The 20,069-nt window shown below is 35.9% G+C and overlaps 1 protein-coding gene across 1 annotated transcript in view; it reads right to left on the minus strand.

Moving 5' to 3' along the window:
• Window positions 1-20,069, minus strand: part of HSD17B4 (hydroxysteroid 17-beta dehydrogenase 4) — a 62,884-nt gene that overhangs the window by 14,896 nt on the left and 27,919 nt on the right. Inside the window, exons 16-21 of the mRNA XM_071424390.1 lie at window positions 19,782-19,885; window positions 17,068-17,133; window positions 6,984-7,053; window positions 3,285-3,391; window positions 2,887-2,973; window positions 470-559 (exon numbers count right to left, since the gene is read on the minus strand). Coding sequence (XP_071280491.1) covers window positions 470-559; window positions 2,887-2,973; window positions 3,285-3,391; window positions 6,984-7,053; window positions 17,068-17,133; window positions 19,782-19,885 — 524 coding nt within the window. The remainder of the gene's footprint in view (window positions 1-469; window positions 560-2,886; window positions 2,974-3,284; window positions 3,392-6,983; window positions 7,054-17,067; window positions 17,134-19,781; window positions 19,886-20,069) is intronic.

Consider the following 20,069-nt stretch of genomic DNA (forward strand, 5'->3'; position numbering starts at 1 on the left):
GTGTCTCTGAAAAAACTGAGAAAGGTCACACACTTTTACATCCTGCACAGAGTTTGATCCTCAACATCTACAAAATAATATGAAAAGCATTGTTCTACAGTTACACATCCAAATTATGTTAAGTAATTTATATTTTGAGCTATGCAAGTGCTCAAAACATGGCGATCACTGGCACATGCCCTTCCTTGTTTTGTAACAATACAGTGCAATGTTTATCCTGAGAGACCCATTAGCATCAAGCACATCAAACATCAGCATCCAGTGTAAACAACTGGAATTTTCCTCTCGAACAGATCAATTAACATCTGTAGCCTAAACAACGTACATGTTAACATCTCTGAACTCATAACTCCTCTGAATACTGCAAATAAGATTGGTAAGAGACCTAAGTATTTTTCCTGTGCTCTTCACCAAAATAAAGCCTAACTATGCTTCTCTTCAAGTTAAGACTTCCATTGCTTCCACCTACCCTTAGAGGCTCTCGAGCAGAAGGCTTTTCCAAGGCCGGTACTATATCCACATAGCCCCCTGCAATCGCAACTTCTCCAGTCTCCTTAATCTGTAGTGGGGGAAAAATACATTAAAGAGGTGATTTATTTGCAGAAAGACACAAAAGAAGGGCATCTAAGGAGTATTCCTTTTATTTTAAAATCAGAGATGTAATGAGAAAACAGAAGTTACAGAGTGAAAAAAAACACCTCATAAATGTGCTGTAGTCTTGAGACAAATTGTTATAATATGTTTTCCAAACAGCTCTTCAAGCAAAATAATTATTTTCCTCTGGAGAAATTGTACCAAAATATATTGCTGGTGTTCTTCTCACAAAACAGTTGAAAAACCTTATTTACCTCCAGTGTTACAAGTTACTGTCAATGTTTCTTCATAAATAGTTCTTAGAAAGACATTGCTCTAAAATGTTTTTCCTTGAGGTAGATACTCAGTTGTCAAGAGTCCATTTAGACAATTTCACTATCTCCACATGCCTTATACTTCAACTTGCACTAGAAACAGCTTTTTAAGGATTGCAAACAACAAAGATTATAAAAAGAATGATGGAAAATACCTGAATTTCCCCCAGTTTAATTTTTTGAAATAGTTACTTCAAATAAGAAAATGGATTTCCATTTGGTATTTTCTCTTTGAGGGATGTGACAAACCCTACTGACTTATGGCAGCCAACAGAAGATAGCAAATTGATTCACTGATAATGCATATAGAAAAGTGTATGACAAATAGCCAAACTGGAGAAACATCAAGTACCACAGCCTAGTTTATTGGACTACATTAACTATTACTCAAATCATGCCTAACAGCTTGTCACCTGCTGCCACTGCACTTCAGACAATGCTGAAAATGGATTCAAACCACCCTCTCAAAACTTTAAGTCCATGTGTAGTTTGATTTAACCAGAGTTCATACAAATCCAACATGCAGTAAGAAACAAAATTCTGCACACCTCATAACTGTTTAAGATGGTTTACTATAATCCTGTTAAACCTTGCAAAATCTATCCAAAATCAGTTTCTCCAAAGTTGTGGAAGAAAAATCCTTAGCAAAATTCACCAAAACTCTACATATTAGCAATTACTAAACCAAGCATAATTACGAATTTTGCCTTTAAACACAACAGAACAACTCACCCTGCGTACAAATTTGGACAGGTTTGGAAGCATATTATGAACTCTATTAACTAACATGGTACATGGAAACCATCAAAAGTAGACATATGAATTCTAGATTGAGTGATCAAATCTTTTAAATATGGCTACAGTAATTTTCAAAGCTCACTTGAGGCACCAAACTACCTCATTTGCTACTAGTAATGACAAATGGAGATTTTGTACAAAGTAGTCTCTACATTGTTACCATCCTGAAATTCTGCAGCTGCGACCATCAGGTCTGCAAATAAAATTTGCCTCCTTCAGTCGATGTATATCCCAGAAAGCTATGTGAATACAGCATTCCTCTGTTCCTATGATGACTCTCCTTGTTTGATTTTACTTGCCCAATCCTCCTTGCAGCTGTAACTATACCTGCTACCCTACTCACTAATCAAGAGCTGGCTACATTTTTATGGAGATGAGGCTGCAAAGCTTTGGCCAGCAAAGCAATGTAACTCTCACTGCATAAGCCAAAGCAAATATTGACAAATAGCAGTATCAAATCATAGGCAAAGAAAGTGAAAATGTCATATGATGCTACATAAGTGATGACATTCACTTTTACTTTTTGCCCTTTATCTGGAGTTTTATTTACCTTTAGTTCCCACCAAGTACCCTATGACATGGAGACAACACTACTAGCAGAAAATAGAATAAAGCAAACCCAGATCTCAAAAAAGTGTAAACACTGTTTTATTGTAGTTACTATGTTCAACTGCTATGAAATTTCCATTTCTAGGAAGTTGCTCTGTGTAGCTGCAGCCTAAGTTTAACCCAGTCTAAGCTAAATCTGCACTTACATGCAGATAAACTGTTAAGAGCTGATTAAGATAAATAAATGTTAAACAAAAAAAAAAAAAAGATGAATACATAAAGTTATGAGTAACTACAGAAAACAAGTACACGCTATGATGACCTGAGGATGACTGCTTTTTTATTATTTTCATTTTCCCCAGTGGAAAAACACAAAAAATGCACAACAGTGAAAAGAGTCCTCCTTTAACACAAGGGTATTAAGTCCTATGATTATAATGGTACTTCTATTAGAATCCTAGTGACACCATAAAGTAAGTAAGACTATTTAATTATATTTACTTCATTTCTTTACAAAGCCTTTGCCAATGGTGTGCTGCTTAATGAGTCATCCTTTCTTGCTCCCCTCTATCCCCACTCTTTTAACCAATACATCTTCCTCTGAAGCCCACAGTGAAGAGATTGCTCTGACCTTGGTCTGAAAATGGATTCTATCTCCTTCCTTCCACATTTCTGTTTGCAAAGTTTCCCCTGGATAGACTGGCTTTGCAAAGCGAACCTAAAAGCAAAAAAAAGAAAAAAAAAAAGTAGGGTTGCGAAAATATTTGTCTGCTATATATAAATGCAAAGCTTAAACACATTGGTTCTACTGAAATGAAAAAAAGAGGAAAATTAAGTCAATTATCAATGTAGAAACCCTATATATTTAAGCAAACATACAAGACAGAGGCATTTAAATGCATGGAGCTCTAAGTAAAAGCAATTCTGGCAATTAACACATCACGAAAGACTCCCCCCACACTTAAGATTTCTTTTGGCACTAAAATAGAAAAATCCAGGAAATTTAATGCAAAGAACGAACATACAGACCTTGATTGCCTTGAATCTGTTCACATCATTATTTGCAAACTGCTTCAAAACGTTCCTAGCAGCAAACCCAAAGGTGCATAGTCCATGAAGTATAGGCTTCTTAAATCCTATTTAAAGAGGTAACATTTTAGCATTTTTTATATTAGGACCTTGAATGCAGCTTCTATTAATAGCTATACCTTATTCATAGTATTTTCCTCCATTAGTGTTCTTAATCCTTTTTCTTTTTAACCTAATTTATCTCAACAAAGAAGTGTCTGTTACTATTTATTATTTCCACTACTTTTGGACAAAGGAAAGCACTCTTAGCACTGCCTGTGCTCTGTGAAACCCAGAAATAGAATTATTCCCTGTCTGTAGAGGTGACAAAATGAAAAATAAGATTATCTGTTTTAGTATGCATGCATAGGCACATCAGACATGCAGTTAAATGTAAGTACGTACATTAAGGGTAAGAGGTGTTGTAATCATTAAAAAATGGCAATACTAAGATCATTTGATACTTCCTGGTTTGAATTCCTATTCATGGTTGGCCAAAGTCTTCTAATACAATGCCTGCTTTAGGATTAATTTACCTTTATTCTCAACCTTGGCAGAGGATAAGCTTTATATTAGTGTTGCATCTTTTTCCACTACTGTCAAAATCAACTTTTGACAGCTGGCCTCAGATTTGCTAAAGTGCAACTGTTAAGCTATAAACATGCTGCTTGTATATTCTGATTCCTTTAACAGGTTGTTCTGACCTGACAAGGCAGGTAAACAGTAACTGATCACACTTGCAACAGCCCCTGGAATCCAGACAGAGCTGTCCAGCTTTGGCACTGAAACTAGTTGCTTTGCCCAGAACTTGTAGCTACTGCTGTCTGCCAGAGTCTGTTTTTCTTGAGCTCTTAACAACTTCTCATTGCATGTACACAGCACAAACTGTTCTCTCAAGGGACAACAGCTGGAAGAAAAACCAAAAGCTAAGCAAAACAAACAAAAAAAGAGGAGACAGGAGAAAGTCAAGCCAGCAGAGAAATGGAAGATGTAAAAGAAAAGAAAAGAAACCACCATCAAGACAGACAGACGCCATCCTAGCTTTGGCTGGGCTATAATGAATTTTCTTCTCTAGTAGCTTTTACAGTGCTGCCCTCTGAATTTAGTGTGACAGTAATGCTGAAAATACACTGATGTTTCAGCTGTTGCTAAATAGTGTCTAACATATGCCGGACACTCTTTCATGACCTATGATCCGCCACCAAAGAGGTGGCAGAACCTCATGCTCAGGATATAAACTGGGGGAAGCTGGCCAGGAGCTACTGATCAGGGCTCGGGGATGGGTTGGGCATCAGTCAGCAGGTGATAAGCAAATGTGTTGTGCACTTGTTTCTCTTGGGTTTTACTCTTCACTTCTTCTCTGTCCTTTTCATTATTATTTGTAGTAGTAGCAATAGCATTAGTATTATTAATATAATATTTTACTTTGCTTCAGTTATTAAAGTGTTCTTATATCAACCCACAAGTTTTACCTATTTTTCTCTGCAGCTCTACTCTCCACCCCACCAGCAGTGGGGGTGCGAGAGGAAAGGGAAGTGAAGGGAAAAACAGGGAGGGGAGAGATAAGGAATGAGCAAGTGGTTGTGTGGTAACTAGTTGCAAGCTGAAGCCATGGAAGATTCAATGCTGGGAAAGATGGGAATTATGAGACCAAAGGAAAGACAAGGCTAGCAGAATTATGGGTGAGAAATTTTGTCACATTACATTAGAAGACATGACAGAATGACAGGCTTAAAGGAATATGAGTCTGTTTTCTCATTGTAAGTATTCCAGTCTGATCATTTTGTCATTTCTTTCCCACAAAATATTTGAGTACGTACACTTTTAATAGCACTCTATTTTGTATACAATGGGCCCTGTTCTGAAAGCACAAAGTTACCATGCAGTCAGATTACTGCACTATTGTAACATCACCAGTTTTCAGTACCTCTCATTCAGAATGTTATAGTGACATCTAGCTCTTTAAAAATTCCGTTCAATTCACTATGCAAGAACCAGAAACCACCCACTCTATTCAGAACTCAAATAGACCCAATCCTATTTCTCCCAGTGTTTTCTTTATAAAACTAATACTCAAAGAAAAATTCCATGAGCTAAATTCCATTACTTTGTATCTAGACTGAAACAAAATCGAAGTAAATATTGCTTTCTAGTATCTGGAAACACAAGATACAGGAATAAAGGCACAAGAATACAAACAGGTGTTTTCAGGTGGTTTATGTCTTCTGAAATATTACCCACTTAAGGAAATGTTAACAATAATCCAGGAATGACTTGAATGCATTATGCTGAATGCTTGCTTTCCATGCGCACTGGTGAGAACCAGTAAAAGAGAGCATCCACAGAGATTGTTACATGACAAGAAGGTGTGTGAATAGATGTGAAGGAAAAAAAAACATTTGCACATCTAGAAAAAAAATTTGTGGACTATCTCTACAGTAATTTCTTCTTTGACAGTACTTGCATTTAGTATAGGTAGGGTATTTTGGAACTTTCATAGTTTTTAAAGTATTATCATCACTATTATTCCAAACACTGAGTTTTCAATTATAAACACGTATTTCTCAACTCCATCACCATCATTAACAAATCAACATCATAAGCAAACAGAATGCTTTAACAAACCGGGGAAATCTCTTCTTGGACTCTAGTATTTGACAATCATTACTTATGAACACAAATTTACATAGAATTATACAAAACTGAGTTAACAAACCAATTAGTATGCATTTATGAAAGATAATTTGCGAATGTATGTTAAGTGTGATCTGAACAAGGAAGCATAGCTCTGCTCTATCTATCTTGATAAGAACACCATACAGTGATACTTGCATATCAAAAAGAAATTCACCAGGAAACTGCAGACTCATTATTATATATTAGTAGTCTCACGTAATGTTTAGGATGATACCACACATATTCAGGAAAATTTCTTACGTAAATCAAATTGCTGACTGCCCAGAGTGATCAAACTATACTACTTACAAGGCTTGAAAATATGTCTGAAAAAATAACTTTACTACATGATTTCAAGAAAACATCCCTTTTCATAAATTGCATCTCTTCAAGAATTAGTTAATGCAGTCTCTGATCTAGTGCTTTGGCATGTAGAATTATGTAAATTAACAAGCTAATGCACTAGCAAGAGGTGTAGTTAAGCAATCTTATAGGAAAGAAGTGCTAACAAGCTCCCTCTCTCCTGCCCTCCTGGATTTACTGGGATAGATAAGACTACACTGAAAAAGTTCCACTGAGACCCACATAATCTCAAAATTATTCAAATGGAAAGGAATACATATTAGAGAATCTATGGGATTCCTTGGAAACTTTGATAGTCAATTATTTCTGCTTATGAAATAGACATTGTAAAAACAGGACAGTGGCAATAAACAAGATCTAAAGGAAAATAAGTTAGAAAGTATGTTTCCATTGTAAGTAAAATCCAAGCACCATTCCCCATCTCTAGCTACAAGAAGCAATGCTTCAAACTGAAGTGTCATGCAGAACTTATTTAATTGGTGACTCTAGGAACAGCTATAAAACAAGCACTACTTTTCCAGGTTGTGAAAAATGTACATCATGAAAAATAGATTAAAAATACATTTACATTATCCTTCATCCAAATGATGTGACTAACACAATGGTTCCCCATCATCTCACCTCCAAGAGCAGCAAAACTTGGATCCACATGTAAAGGATTCCAATCCCCACTCAGCCGATACAAGGCAGCCTGCAGAAACAGAGAAGGAGTCAGAACAGCAGAAGACACCCAGAAATTCATGACAGATTAAGAAACATATCACGAACTATTTTACTAGTCCTTACATAATATACTCTACAACAAGGCATGTAAAATGGAAACTAATTATTACTGTTTTCTTTGACAAATTTATCCACACTGTAAAACAGAAGTATATATATTATTTTTTTTAATAACATACAAACACACTATCATGTTTTTCCAACAACAGATTCATCTTATGGGGATCAGAAATACCCTTTCTTTCTTTCTTTCCTTTTAATTTATGATATACTTCTCTCATAGCAGATTCATGGGTAGCTGACCCCAGTAGCAAAGACAAACAATACCCCAAAGTAACACTCCAAGCTTTCTAGAAGACTTTTGCTTTGTGTTATATATTCTCTTTTGTTACTAAAAAAGTAGAGAAACACAGATTTAGTGTGTTTTATATACTGTGAATAAGTCTGAGAAACTATGAAGAATATGGCTGCAGTACTTCAGGTTTCTCTTCCTGTATAGCTTTAGCATTTTTATTATCAAATCTTGTATTTGGCTGTACATGCAGAGCAGCCAGCAGTTCATATTATGAGAGATATCAAAAGCCAACCAGTGCATATTTCTGAAATAAAACCTTTTTCTCTGGTCAACAGATTACAGTGAAATCCAGTGACTAAATGACAGTGGAGTACTCCCTAGTAAAAATTTCCCAGAAGTACAGTGAAAATCAGTACACTACATTAACTAATGAAGATTCCAAGAATTTAGCAGCTTAATTATGATGACATATACAAATTGGACACAGATTTAATTGAAAAAAAGCTTTTAAACTGAAAACAAATTGTATTTTAGTGAAGCACATTACTGGCCTTTAGAACAAATTGTCAGTAAAAACTTTTCCCAGCATTTTGAACTAGGACAATAAAAAATGGTTTGGAGGAAAGAAGACAGCATATTTCTCAAAGAGAAGGATGAAAGAAAAAGATTCCCAAAAGTAAGACTTTTCCAATATATGCCCAACACTGTTCTTCTATCAAGTCTGAAGCAGACAGTGTAACTAGAAATGTTCTGAACTCTTGTATCATTTTAAACCACAATGGATGTGTTTTCTTTTTTAATCTGTTAATATTTGGGTAATTTTTCCACCTATCTACAGCTTTAACCTATCTAAGCTCTACCTCTCTCTTATTTCTCATAGCAATTTTCATTGATACAGCAAGTGTTTTGAGCCTGAGTTAAGATGGAATGTAAGGACCTTGTCTCTGCTTTCTGTGAGAGGTGGAACCAGACACTAAAAACAGCAAGAAGAAAATCATGAAGTGCACCACAGCATTAGCATGCAAACCTTAGAAAGGCAACAGTAAGCTAATACCTCTCCGTGGCTGTTTACATATTTGTTTACTGGTTTTGAAACACTTTTCCTTTCAGAAAAAAAAGACAACATGGATCTGGAATTTCTAACTGTAGTTTTATCTTTGCCAAAAATGTGTATTTATTATAACTTTTTTTTTCAATTATCTTCTAATTAATTGTATAATTTCTTGGAAAATAATGAAGACTGGAAATTTAATACTAGTGTAAGACTGAAGCTCAGCTGGGTCTGTGTTCGGGATCCTGAAAAAGACCAAAGAGAGGGCAAATAACTTCCTGAATATGGAAAAGTTATAACACTATGAAAGACATTTTTACTGAGAGACAGACCCATACTTTCTTTTCACACAAGTAAATTTAAATCTGAAAATCTAAAGAGAATTCTTCAACAGAATTCTATGAAATAGGCTATCTCCCTTCATTACTCAAGTTTTCTTTCAAAAGAGTCGGAAATCTAACAGCAAATTGCTACTCAAGAAAAAGTTGCTAGATACTAAATTATTAAATAATTGAGTGACTTTATAGCTAAATTAAAATTCTAGTGTCTTACTGTCATTCTTAAATTAATTTTAATTTTTACAAAAGCTATCAGAAGGCTGTTTTCACAAAAGAGCTGTTGCAATAAATTTTAATTCTAGCTAAATAACATTTAGTCGCAGTACTGGAAAATTCAATTTATGGATCATAAGAAAAAAGACAAATTTCTGTGTTAAGCCCAAATCTCAAATCTAGCTATGCAGCTGTTGCTTACTAAAACTGTAATAAGAACTAACTATTTATTTAGAGTGATAATAAGCACTACTTGGGAGACAATACTTGTACCAAATGGTTTTCAAATTTACTGTAGTAAAAAATACTTGTGCTTTGCTAACAAAATAAATGTAGCGGCTAGAAAACAACTGAGTTCAGAGAATTAAATGTGATGAATGTATTTAACTAAAATTCTGATGTATTAATGTGGCAAATGATACTTGTCTTTTTGTATTTTCAATAATAACAGTGACACTGGTCACAGCTGGAAAAAACACAGGCAGAACTGAATAAAACAGTTACAGTAGGTTTTTTTTCAGATTCAGTGCAGCCAAATTAGGTCTGCCAACAAGTTGTATTTACCACAATCTTTAGTAAATCTTCATTATAAAAGCTACAGTCAACATGAAAACAGAACTGCTTTAATGCCTTGTTGGCTCTACTTATATGTTCCTCATAAGTGACAGCATTCTGGGGGACGGGGGGGAAAAAGAAAACAAAAACCCAAGCAACCAACCAAAGATGCATCCTTGAAAGATTACAAGAATCAATTGATGTAAAGCATTAGACTGAAGTCAGTCATAATATGGTTAAATTGCTCTCCAGATAATAACACAAACTGTCAAGTCTCATTTCCTAACAATTTAGGAATTCCGACAGATCACAAAAGAAAAGGCGATATCAAGCCTGTCGGTGCCAATTTTTCACTCTTCCTGCAGACTGTAATAAAGGTCAGTGGTAAAGCTGATGAAAAAGGAAGCCAACTATCCACGTATTTTCTCTTCTAACTGGGCAGAAAAATACCTCTACCCAAAAGCTTACCTTACAAAGTAAAGGTGTGTATATATGAATACCTGTACGTATGGACATGGACACATATATATATATGCTTTTACAGATTATTTAAGACAAAAAGCAGTCAAGCCATCTTGTGAAGAAAACATCCACAATCTCATCTGCATGTGCCAATGGGCTCCCATTCACATTAAGAACAGGGAAAATTTCCAGTTAAAATGGCAGTGTTGATGTTTCAAGAACTCAAGTTTAGCACAGTATTTAAGTAATTCACTGTACATAAAACTTCCCCACCCTTCACTATTCATGCATTTTCTATTTGTCCATATCAAATGTTTTTCAAATTTAGTATCAACTTACATATTCCGACACAGAATTCACAGAACATTAGTCACTTTTCAGTAGCATGACAAATATGCAAGAAGCCTTTCCCTTAACAATGCCTCTCAATTAAAAAAACTACATTTCTTCATTTTGGGAAACTTCAAATGGATTAACAATTTTTACAGCCTTTATTAAGACATGTATAGACATGGGGAGGAAACAAAGTCAGTAAGTAATAACAACTTGTCGAAAAAATTGACTGCCAGACTTGTACCTTTCATTACCTAATACACAAAATTCTACCCTAACCCAAGCTCTCAAATATTTGTCAAAATTGCCATGATTAAACAATTATATTCTAATCTTCCCAACAAGAATAAACACAAAGGACTGGGGGTTATATAAAACTTGACATTAATAACAAACTTTCAAAGTAATTACTATTACAAACACTTACTATACAATAAGTACCATTTATGCACACAAGCTTCTGAACAAATGACAGAAAGCTTATCAAATCTTAGCATAGACTTCACATCCCTTTGTTTTGTTTCTATCATCCTTTCTCGTTTAGTACTTTTTCTTCTGTCATGCTGTCCATATTTGTGAACCTACATAACAGCATTTTCTTTATCATGAAGCATATTATTTATGCTATAAATAGAAAAAAAAAATCACCAAATCTCTCAGGAGGCTCTTTTGTGCTATTGCCTGAAATTCACTTAAATTTACACACCTTTAGGCAATGCTGTACTAGACTCTTTACAGAACAGCGTATAAATTAGAACTTGTTCTACAACCATATTTTGATGGGAACTATGTCATACCTTTCCTGTTGCACAACAGCTTCCATTTGCTCCTGTTTGTTGCCCATGCTGTGTGCATTGGTGTACACACACTTCAGTTGGGCTACTGATTCCACCACCTTTTTGTGAGTATGAAGGCATGATTCCTAACCTATGCTCTCAAGTGCTTCCATGTTTTCTAGTACATGAATAACTCCTCTGTCTCTGCTGACACATGGATTCCATGTCCACTAAGACATCTTCCCTCAAATACTGTAATGCGGCCCTCATGCTTGTCTCTAGTGAGCCTGGTTTTATCCCTTCCCTGCTTCAAATCTAGTTTAAAACTCATTTAATGAGCCCTGCTAAATCCTGTGCAAAGATCTTTTACGCCTTTGAGACAGGTGTACCCTATCTGTTGACAGCAGGTCTGCTGTTGTGCAAACTGACCCATGATCAATCAAGCCAAAATTACGCCACTGACACCAGGCTGAGAGCCAGCTATCGATCTGTTGGGTCTTCCTGTTTCTTCTTTCATCATTCCCTAAATTGTCTAAAACCACAAATATTTAGATATGCTTAGGATTAAAACACATATGAAGACTGCAGAATACAAGATGGCTTTCCACAGGTAAGGAATTCACATTTGAACTACACAGAGGCTTGGAAGGGTTTTATCACACCATCTGCAGGCGTAAAGTTAAGCCTCATAATAATGGACCTACTGGCAACAGGCAGAAAACATTTCACAGTAGATTTTAGCTTAATAATTCATTAAGCATTCATTAAATGCTTCCCACACTCCTCTTTCATTCCAAAAATTCTTCCTAGTCCGTTTTTATTGTAAAGTCCACTCTCTGACCACAAATTAGATTTCTGCATAATTGTCTTCACAACTGCTTCCAGATACATTAGGAACTGTAATTTTAATTGAATTTGACACAGTAAAAAACTAAACTCAGGTAGCTGCGGTGTGAGCAGGACTGCAGGACTGAGAATGACTCAGGAAGGGAAAGTGACTCCTGCAGTCTTAACCACAGGATGCTGATAACACTACTTCAAACAGGACAGGGGCCAATTATTTTCTCCTTTTTCAGAGAAAACAAAAAGAAACTGTATGTCTGAAAAAAACCCCAAAGCACTAAAAACCAGCCATTTCTTCATATCCTGTCAATCAATGCTAGATTTATACCTGGAACAGAAGGCTTTACATAGTTTTTTTAGATTAGTCTAGGTATGATTAACTCAATCTCTCTCAAAATCTCTGAATGAGTAAAGAATCATATTCACTTATACAGTGTATGTCTCTTGTATGTCTCTTTTTTATGCTGTAACTGTATCACATCCAGAAAAATCACCATCTCATGCTGTATGCCACTCCTTTAAACATTCCCTCTACAATTACAATGCCTCAAACATTTATGAACATTCTTGCTTTATAGATGAGAAACTACAAGGAGAAAAGGTTGTAAATGTCAAGCAGCAGAAACAAATTCCAGCTCTCCAATAGAAAATCCGAAGGCCTAGCTTTTTAAAGCACCTCACATTTTTGATGTACAGTTTACAAGCTCTGAACACAGCCTCTGTGGATTTCAATTTCAGCCTGTGATGCTCAGACATCCTCCAGGTAGTTCTACTCCCAAATTCCATCTTCCAAATTCTATTGTATAATCCTCTCCTACCAATCACTGATTAAGGAGCAGCCATGCCTGAGTGCTTTGGGTTATCTGTGTGACCGCGGCCCACAGACCAAAGTACAGAAAATCCATTGTCAAACTACGGCAGTTCCAACCAGTCTCTAACCATAAGATGATCTTCCTCTCATTACTCCTCAGAATATAACTTGATGCAACAAATAACATAGGAAAACTGACTTCCTACACTGTCTCAGTTGAGGCCTACAGCTTTTTCCTCACATGTAGAAGGAGTTCCTGATGAAGAGGGAAACAAACATGCCATTCATGCCCAGCATCACTGAAAACATTGCACACAAAGCAGACTAAGACTACAAAACCCACAACCTTTACTTGGAATTTTTATCTTTTTAGATATCTCTAACACTTAAAACACTATCATAGTTTTCCAAATAAAAGCAGGTTAAAAATGACAGGATATAAATAGGCTCCTTTAACCAACCAGTATTAGGCTCAGCTTCCTCAGCTCTAAAGAAGGGTTTAAAAATTCCTGAAAGCAAGAATGGCCAAACTGCCTGACCCTGGAAGCCTCAAGCAGAAGTACCATGTGTTTGAGATCTCCAAACTGCATGGAAAAGTAGCTGTAGCAGAAATTTACATGTGATAACTCACATGATGCTGCATTGCAGACTCTTAAAGGGTTCACAGTTGCACATACACAGCTTATCAAAAGCATTACAGGTTGAGACACCATGTTTTTCAAAACCTGTAAAATGTTCCTTTTTACTTTTTTGTCATGTCTGTTTCTTCCTACTGATACAAACAACAAGCACACAGAGTCAGAATTCAGAGAGGGAAAATGCTTTAGAGAAATATATGGTACTGTTGCAAGGAAAGAGAATTTTCTACTGGCGAATATTTTGTAAAATTACTAGATGTTCTATTAGAGATGAGCTGACATTAACAAAAACTTGGAATTCCACATATTCCAGCTTTAGTTTTGGCGTATCACAAACAAAACGGGTACCTTTCAGAAAAAGGTGAAAGAAAACAGAACATTAAAACTGAAATTACATAGTCAAAAATTTCATCTTGTGCAAGACTTAATACTTTGTGTTATACGATTTATTTGTTGTCACTATACTGTGTATTACTTCTGAATAACATTTCTGATACTTGAAGATAGAGAACAGATTTTTTGAAGAAAACTTGTAGAATATCAGAACACTGAGTTTTTCCATGAGCAAACAAACAAATCATGGAAAGTTCACAACAAATTCAAGACACCTTACTCATTTCCTTCCTCAAAAGTGACTTGTATTATTTCAGGTATTATCCACTTTAAATAAGCACTGCACTTGTGTGTCATCAGAAAACAAGTTCCCAAGAAATCAACACATTTAGGAAGAGAGTGAAAACTATATGCAGACAAGATTCTCCAGAGATACAGGTTATCCCTGCCTGTTAGTTTTCATTTCATTAGCAACTATTCCGCAAAATCAGTTTGACTGATTAATTTAAGCACCCAGTTCAAAAATTGTCAGGACAAAAGCTCTGTAACTACATTAAATATTCCCTACAGGGTTGAAATTGAATGATCCATTCCTTGCTAATGGCTAATAGTCAAACACCCTCTAGACATCCTGATCTTCTGTCAGTAGGTCTATTTAATTCAAAAGACTTATGGCAGTGTGTCTATTAAAGTCAAGTTCAGGTTAGAGAAAGAGAACAAGCTAGAAAAATACCACCATACATGCAAATCTCTACAGGGCAAGATGCAAAAATTGTCATCTAGTTTTTTGCAGAAAAATTCAAGAATAGAAGAAATATTTTATGTCCTTCTTCAGCAAGATGCAATTTTAAGCTTTAAAGGCTTTTAGAAGATCAGATACTTATAAATTTTTCTTAGCCACTTTTACCTTTAAGCAGCTTACATCATGGTACTGCAACTCATTCATAAGCACTGGCTGGAATTTAAAGAACTTCTCAGAAATGGGCACAGATCTGAGAGGGATAAACATATATTATATCTCTTGCTATTAGTCATTGATACCACTAACCAAAAGGATTACTTTGTTCTGCCAACGGTCACATAGCACAAAGACTTGTCAAGAAATTGTAGGTGGCTGTACCCTCTCTTCTGCTGAACACACAGCAATGGGCAGAAACAGTTATTTAGGCCTCCATTCCCAGTGCCCTCCTCACTAAGCAGTGCTTCATATGGTCAGCAACATTCTTCCTCTTCGAAAAAACCCACTGCAGTGGAGTTAGAACTGAATAAACTTTCAAGGTAACCACAGTCGTCATCTCCAGTAACAGACAGGTGTGTAAATGTTTCTAAATTATGTATGGAAGTCTATTTACCAGATGGTTTACTATACAATCATGATATGAAAAGGGAAAAAGTGCTAATTATGAAGACCAGCTTAGCCATGTAATTATGGTAACACAAAAATTGAGTGTCACAACTATCACTGGACGTAAGTAAAGTTTAAGTTAAATCAAAAGCCATCTGCAAACTAATTCTTCCAGTCTGTTTTATACTCTCTACCAATTCAATAGTTGAATGGCAACAGTCATTTCTGCCAACACACTTTTCATTTAAACACTAAGACATTCAGAAATTTCCAAGCAGTTTGTGTGCCAGCTTCCATTTTTTAAAGAAGATTTTGGGCAGTTATGTGTCATTCCACAGACACATAAATGTAAAATCTTGGTAAATGTAAAATATTTTCTCAAGCTGTCCTTCTCATCAAAGTCTGTATCTGTACATAAAGTTCCCAAGTGCTACATGTTCCCCGCTCCTGTACATCCATCCTGTCATCATCGCTGAAACACAAATGCTACTAAATAATTTGGTACAGAAGCCTTCTAGTGATTATCAAAGTCCACTGGCTGTGGCTCCTCTAACTTCTAACTAGAGAATAATTCTCTTTATAGAGAATTACCACATGTCAGAGTAGATCTTAAAAGAAAGCAAGTGAAGTAGCTATTCCCTGCTACTTCTTTTATTTCCAAGAATCAGTTTTGCAATAGCAAGTTTCCCAACTTCTGTGCTATAGTGTTTTACTACTATCTTTTATCTCATGAACTTCAAGTATTTTGTGCACAATAACAATTCTAGACATATGGGTTTAAGGCTCAGAAACTAAAACTACCACATGAAAAGGCAATCATAAATACCATGTGAAAATTTATGAGCCTGGAATCAATTCCAATATAATCATGCAGCGGAGAGTCTTTCCAACATTCAAAATAAATAATTCTAAATACTGAACCTTTAGGGATGCTGTGTCTCATCTAATAAAGGGTCAGCTGCTAGAAAGCACCTTCCACCACATTTAGCCACCTGCAAGGAGAAAAGTACTCTCTCACCATTCCCTGGTCCTTGCTCACCTTGCCAATTCTCATTGAAGCCTATTGAAAAGAATAGGACACCTGTACCTCCTAGACCAATGCTGTGAATTTTAGGATGCAGCCATTACATCAGTGACATAAACAAAAATGCTGATCTTGGGACTCTTTCCCAGTTGAAGTGGGGAGGGCTAACTTGGACTTCAAGCATAAAAATCAGCTGGATAAGACTTAATTATTCCATATATAATCAGAGAGAGGCTAAGCAGATATTGCAATTAGCACAATTCAGCTAATGCTCAACATTATAATTCCGTCTTCCAAAGCCACAGCCACCTGCCACAACTAAGTTGATTTTGGAAACAGCACTCTGTGTCCTAATGTTGGTAGCTCCAGATTTTCCTTTCTTGGTTGTCTGTCACCTGCAGGTTTACCTTGAGAGGAGGTTATATTACTTTGCACAGGTTTCTGCCTGGGGAAAGCAGGTGCCTATGAACCAGTGGAAATGCAGACAAACAGAAACCTATCCGGACAGCGTCTGTCAGCGTTTCAGGTTTCCCTTGACTCTTCCTACTACACAAATTTGACTTTTTTAAAACTGTGAGCCACGAGCAATTCTTTTTTTTTTTTTTTGTCACAATGTGTTTGTTTGCACCAGGTGGTGTAAATTTCAGGAAGCCTGAACCTTCTTTTCAAAATTACAACAGAGTACAAACATTCATCTCCTCCTTCTATACAAAATTTGTAATAAACAATTATAAAATTTCATCAGTCTTAAGAAAAAAGTGTTTTACACAGTACATTGACATAAGCTAGAAGAAATTTTAGCTTTACACATACATACACACACATATATACACACATAAACATAAATAAGCAAGTATAAATACCTGAGGTATATCAGAAAACCTAAACTATTAGTTAACATCATTTAGCACTCCTTTCTCCAAACGAAACAAAGATTTCCACACCAAAACAACACAAAGCTTTACCTGATCAGCTGTTGTAACATCAGAAATTACAGCATCAGGGGGTCTCTGGGGTGGAACTGCTGTTAACTAAAGTACAAGTAATAATATTATTAGTATTTCACAGCAAAAATCTTTTATCCATACCTAATGCCAGAATATACCAGTTAGTTATAAAAAGAAACAATATTTACCAAATTGGTAAGCTTCCTCCTATCCTTTCTACATTTATAGACAAATAGAAAAAAATACTTAGTCCAGAAAACATCATTCATCAAGGTTAGCCTTAGAGAGATAGTGATTCTGAGGTATCAGATCCTGCCTACAGTTACATGATTCACCTGATATGTTTGATAACATTTCTTCCAAATTATCCAAAAAAAGCCAAGCAAGAATTATTCACTCAGAAAAAAATACCTGTCTCACAGAATAGTAAAATGCTTTGGAACACATAAACAAAAATGAAGCTTTTAAAATAATACTTTTAGAGGTACAATGAAGAACAAAATAATTTACTACCTCACGTGTGGACTCTGTTTCATTACTTTTCACCTTAATGAGCTTCCAGTGCCTTTTTGTTTTACACTTTTTTATTTTACTTTTTCTTTTTGCAATTACATGCTGCATATTAAGCTCCACTTTACTGCAAAAAAGCTGTTCCTTGTGCAATCTACAGCTTCATAGTTCAGTTTCCAAGATGTAAATCTTACCAACATACTGACAGAGAACATCTTAGATCATAACAAATATAAAGTACACCATAACCAATTCAAGCTACTAAACTAGCTGAAATAATTTTTTCTCCTCTAGTCCTTGTATTTTCAAAACAAACAAAAAAGTCCAAAAAGAAACTAGCATAAGCTCTAAAATGAAAGGAAGCGAACTGATTCTCACCTGGAGTCATTTCCCTTATCTTAGTTTGTGTAAGGTCTTTACCAAAGGAAAGAGAAATAAAAAGAAACCAAGTGCTTTGTAGTTTCATGTCTAATAAAAGCAAAGGCTCTTCCCTGTTTATTAACACAGAGCAAGACCACATCTTGGGTGGAAGATTTGATAAGGACTCCTCTTGTCACTTCAGAGAATCACAGTGGACCTACACAATCAGCTTGACGACAAGAACATTTCCTAAACATGTTCTCAAAACAAGCATGACTTGCCAATCTATTTCAAGCTCATTTAAAGAAGCTCAGCTTTACCTACTAAGTCATTAAAACCAGCCATTGTGAATAATAAACGAAACCCCTCTACCCACAGGTCAAGAAACCCTCAGCTCAAGAGGAGACACATGACTCACACAACAACACTGCTCACCACAGACCTCAACTTGGAAATCTGCTCCTCTTGACTTGCAATACAATTTTCAACTGCAATAAAAGTGTTAAGTGACAAAAAGACACACTACAACATGTGTCTGTTCAGCTTGGGATTTCTTTTTTCACAGAGGGGCATTGAAACTCTTTTTAATTGGGAATGTCTGCAAGGAAAAAGCAGGAAAATTCACCATTGGAAAACTAACCTCCTGCATGCTGATGCCTCTGTTGAAATTGCTGTATTTTTGTCTTAATGAGACTATATTTGGGGGATTTTTTTAATCACGGGAAGGAGCTGCCTGAAACAGTCTTCTTCAAATGTTAAAATATAAAATAATGTATACAACATTCTCACACTTCACTAAATAGAGTGAAGAAACTGCAGTTGCCTGAACTGCAATGTTTTACTAAGAAGTGCCAGAGCACTACATTGGAACTCACTGATGTCATCACAATAGGTTAGCCTTGAACCACCGGGTTTTTTACATGCACTGCTTGTAAAATGTGATTGCAGAACAATTAAGGGCTCCTTCAAAGACTTCAATACACTGTCTGCAACAATTTCCTGTGATTTTTCTATAGCACAGAGAGGCTCATTAAAGCAGCAGGCATTTCAGTACCTGATTTGTAAAGTTTATATATTGTAAGACTTCTATATAATTGATACAGGTTTAAGTAAAAAAAAAAGGTAAGTTTACATGCAAAAATCCCAAAGAACATCACCTACACTATTTCAGACACATGAAACCTAGATATTTCATTATTAATGTTCAAAACCACTGAGCTTAACATACCTTCTCATTCAACTTTTTATTACTGTAGTGCCTAACAACATGAAGTCACAGCTGATGCTGCCCTCAAACACAGCATTGAAGGGGACAACGTCAGGCACCCAAATAGCTACCTCAAGCATTTGACATACACACTCTGTGTTCATGTGACAATGTTTGCTACTTGCTAACTCTCTGAAAACAGAAAAGTTCAGGTCCAAACTATAATGCTACTTCTCTTTTCCTCTTTATGCTTTCCAAGTCTCTTCCATACTAACACAAAGATTTAGAAAGAGCTACACCTAGAGATCTTTTCTAGAAACTGCAAGCTCAACCGTAATACTGCTTTCCATTAGGATATGCTACCATTTCAAATATCTCAGTGTAGGAATATTTCATCTCTGTAATGTTTATCAATTCACTTTTCTCTCTAACTCTCAAAACAAAACCACTGGTTTCCCAAGACCTGAACAATACCTTTTCACTCAGGCTCTGCAGTGAACAGAAGTATTTAAATTCCCTTTGAGTTTGCTCAGCCACGCTGCTTAAATGCTAGTTTATACTTCCTAGCTCATATAGCTAGTATTTTTCTTGCAGTGCTGACAGAACTCTGTATGTGTTTGGTGTTTTTTTTAAATATGGATATGTGTGGATTTACCTTGGCCTTTTCTGATGTTCGTTTTCCACCAAATCCTCCAGCTCCAACAAAAAACAAAGAGAACTGATTATAACACACGAGGTCCTTTCCACAATAGGTATTCACTGAAAAACAAAGAAGAGGTAGGTCATATATTGTCTTCAATCTCCTTTTTCATGCAACTAGCATGTGCTGTTACAAGACATAAGTTCAGATGGAAACTTGACAAAGCTCATTTTAACAACTGACAGTGGTCACACTTTCACACTGCACTGTTGGAAGTCACTTTCCTAGTAGGGAAGACTAATG

Source organism: Agelaius tricolor, unplaced genomic scaffold, assembly GCF_023055355.1.
Source record: "Agelaius tricolor isolate 1412-34295 unplaced genomic scaffold, bAgeTri1.0.p SCAF_4, whole genome shotgun sequence".
In the NCBI taxonomy this organism is placed as follows: domain Eukaryota; kingdom Metazoa; phylum Chordata; class Aves; order Passeriformes; family Icteridae; genus Agelaius; species Agelaius tricolor.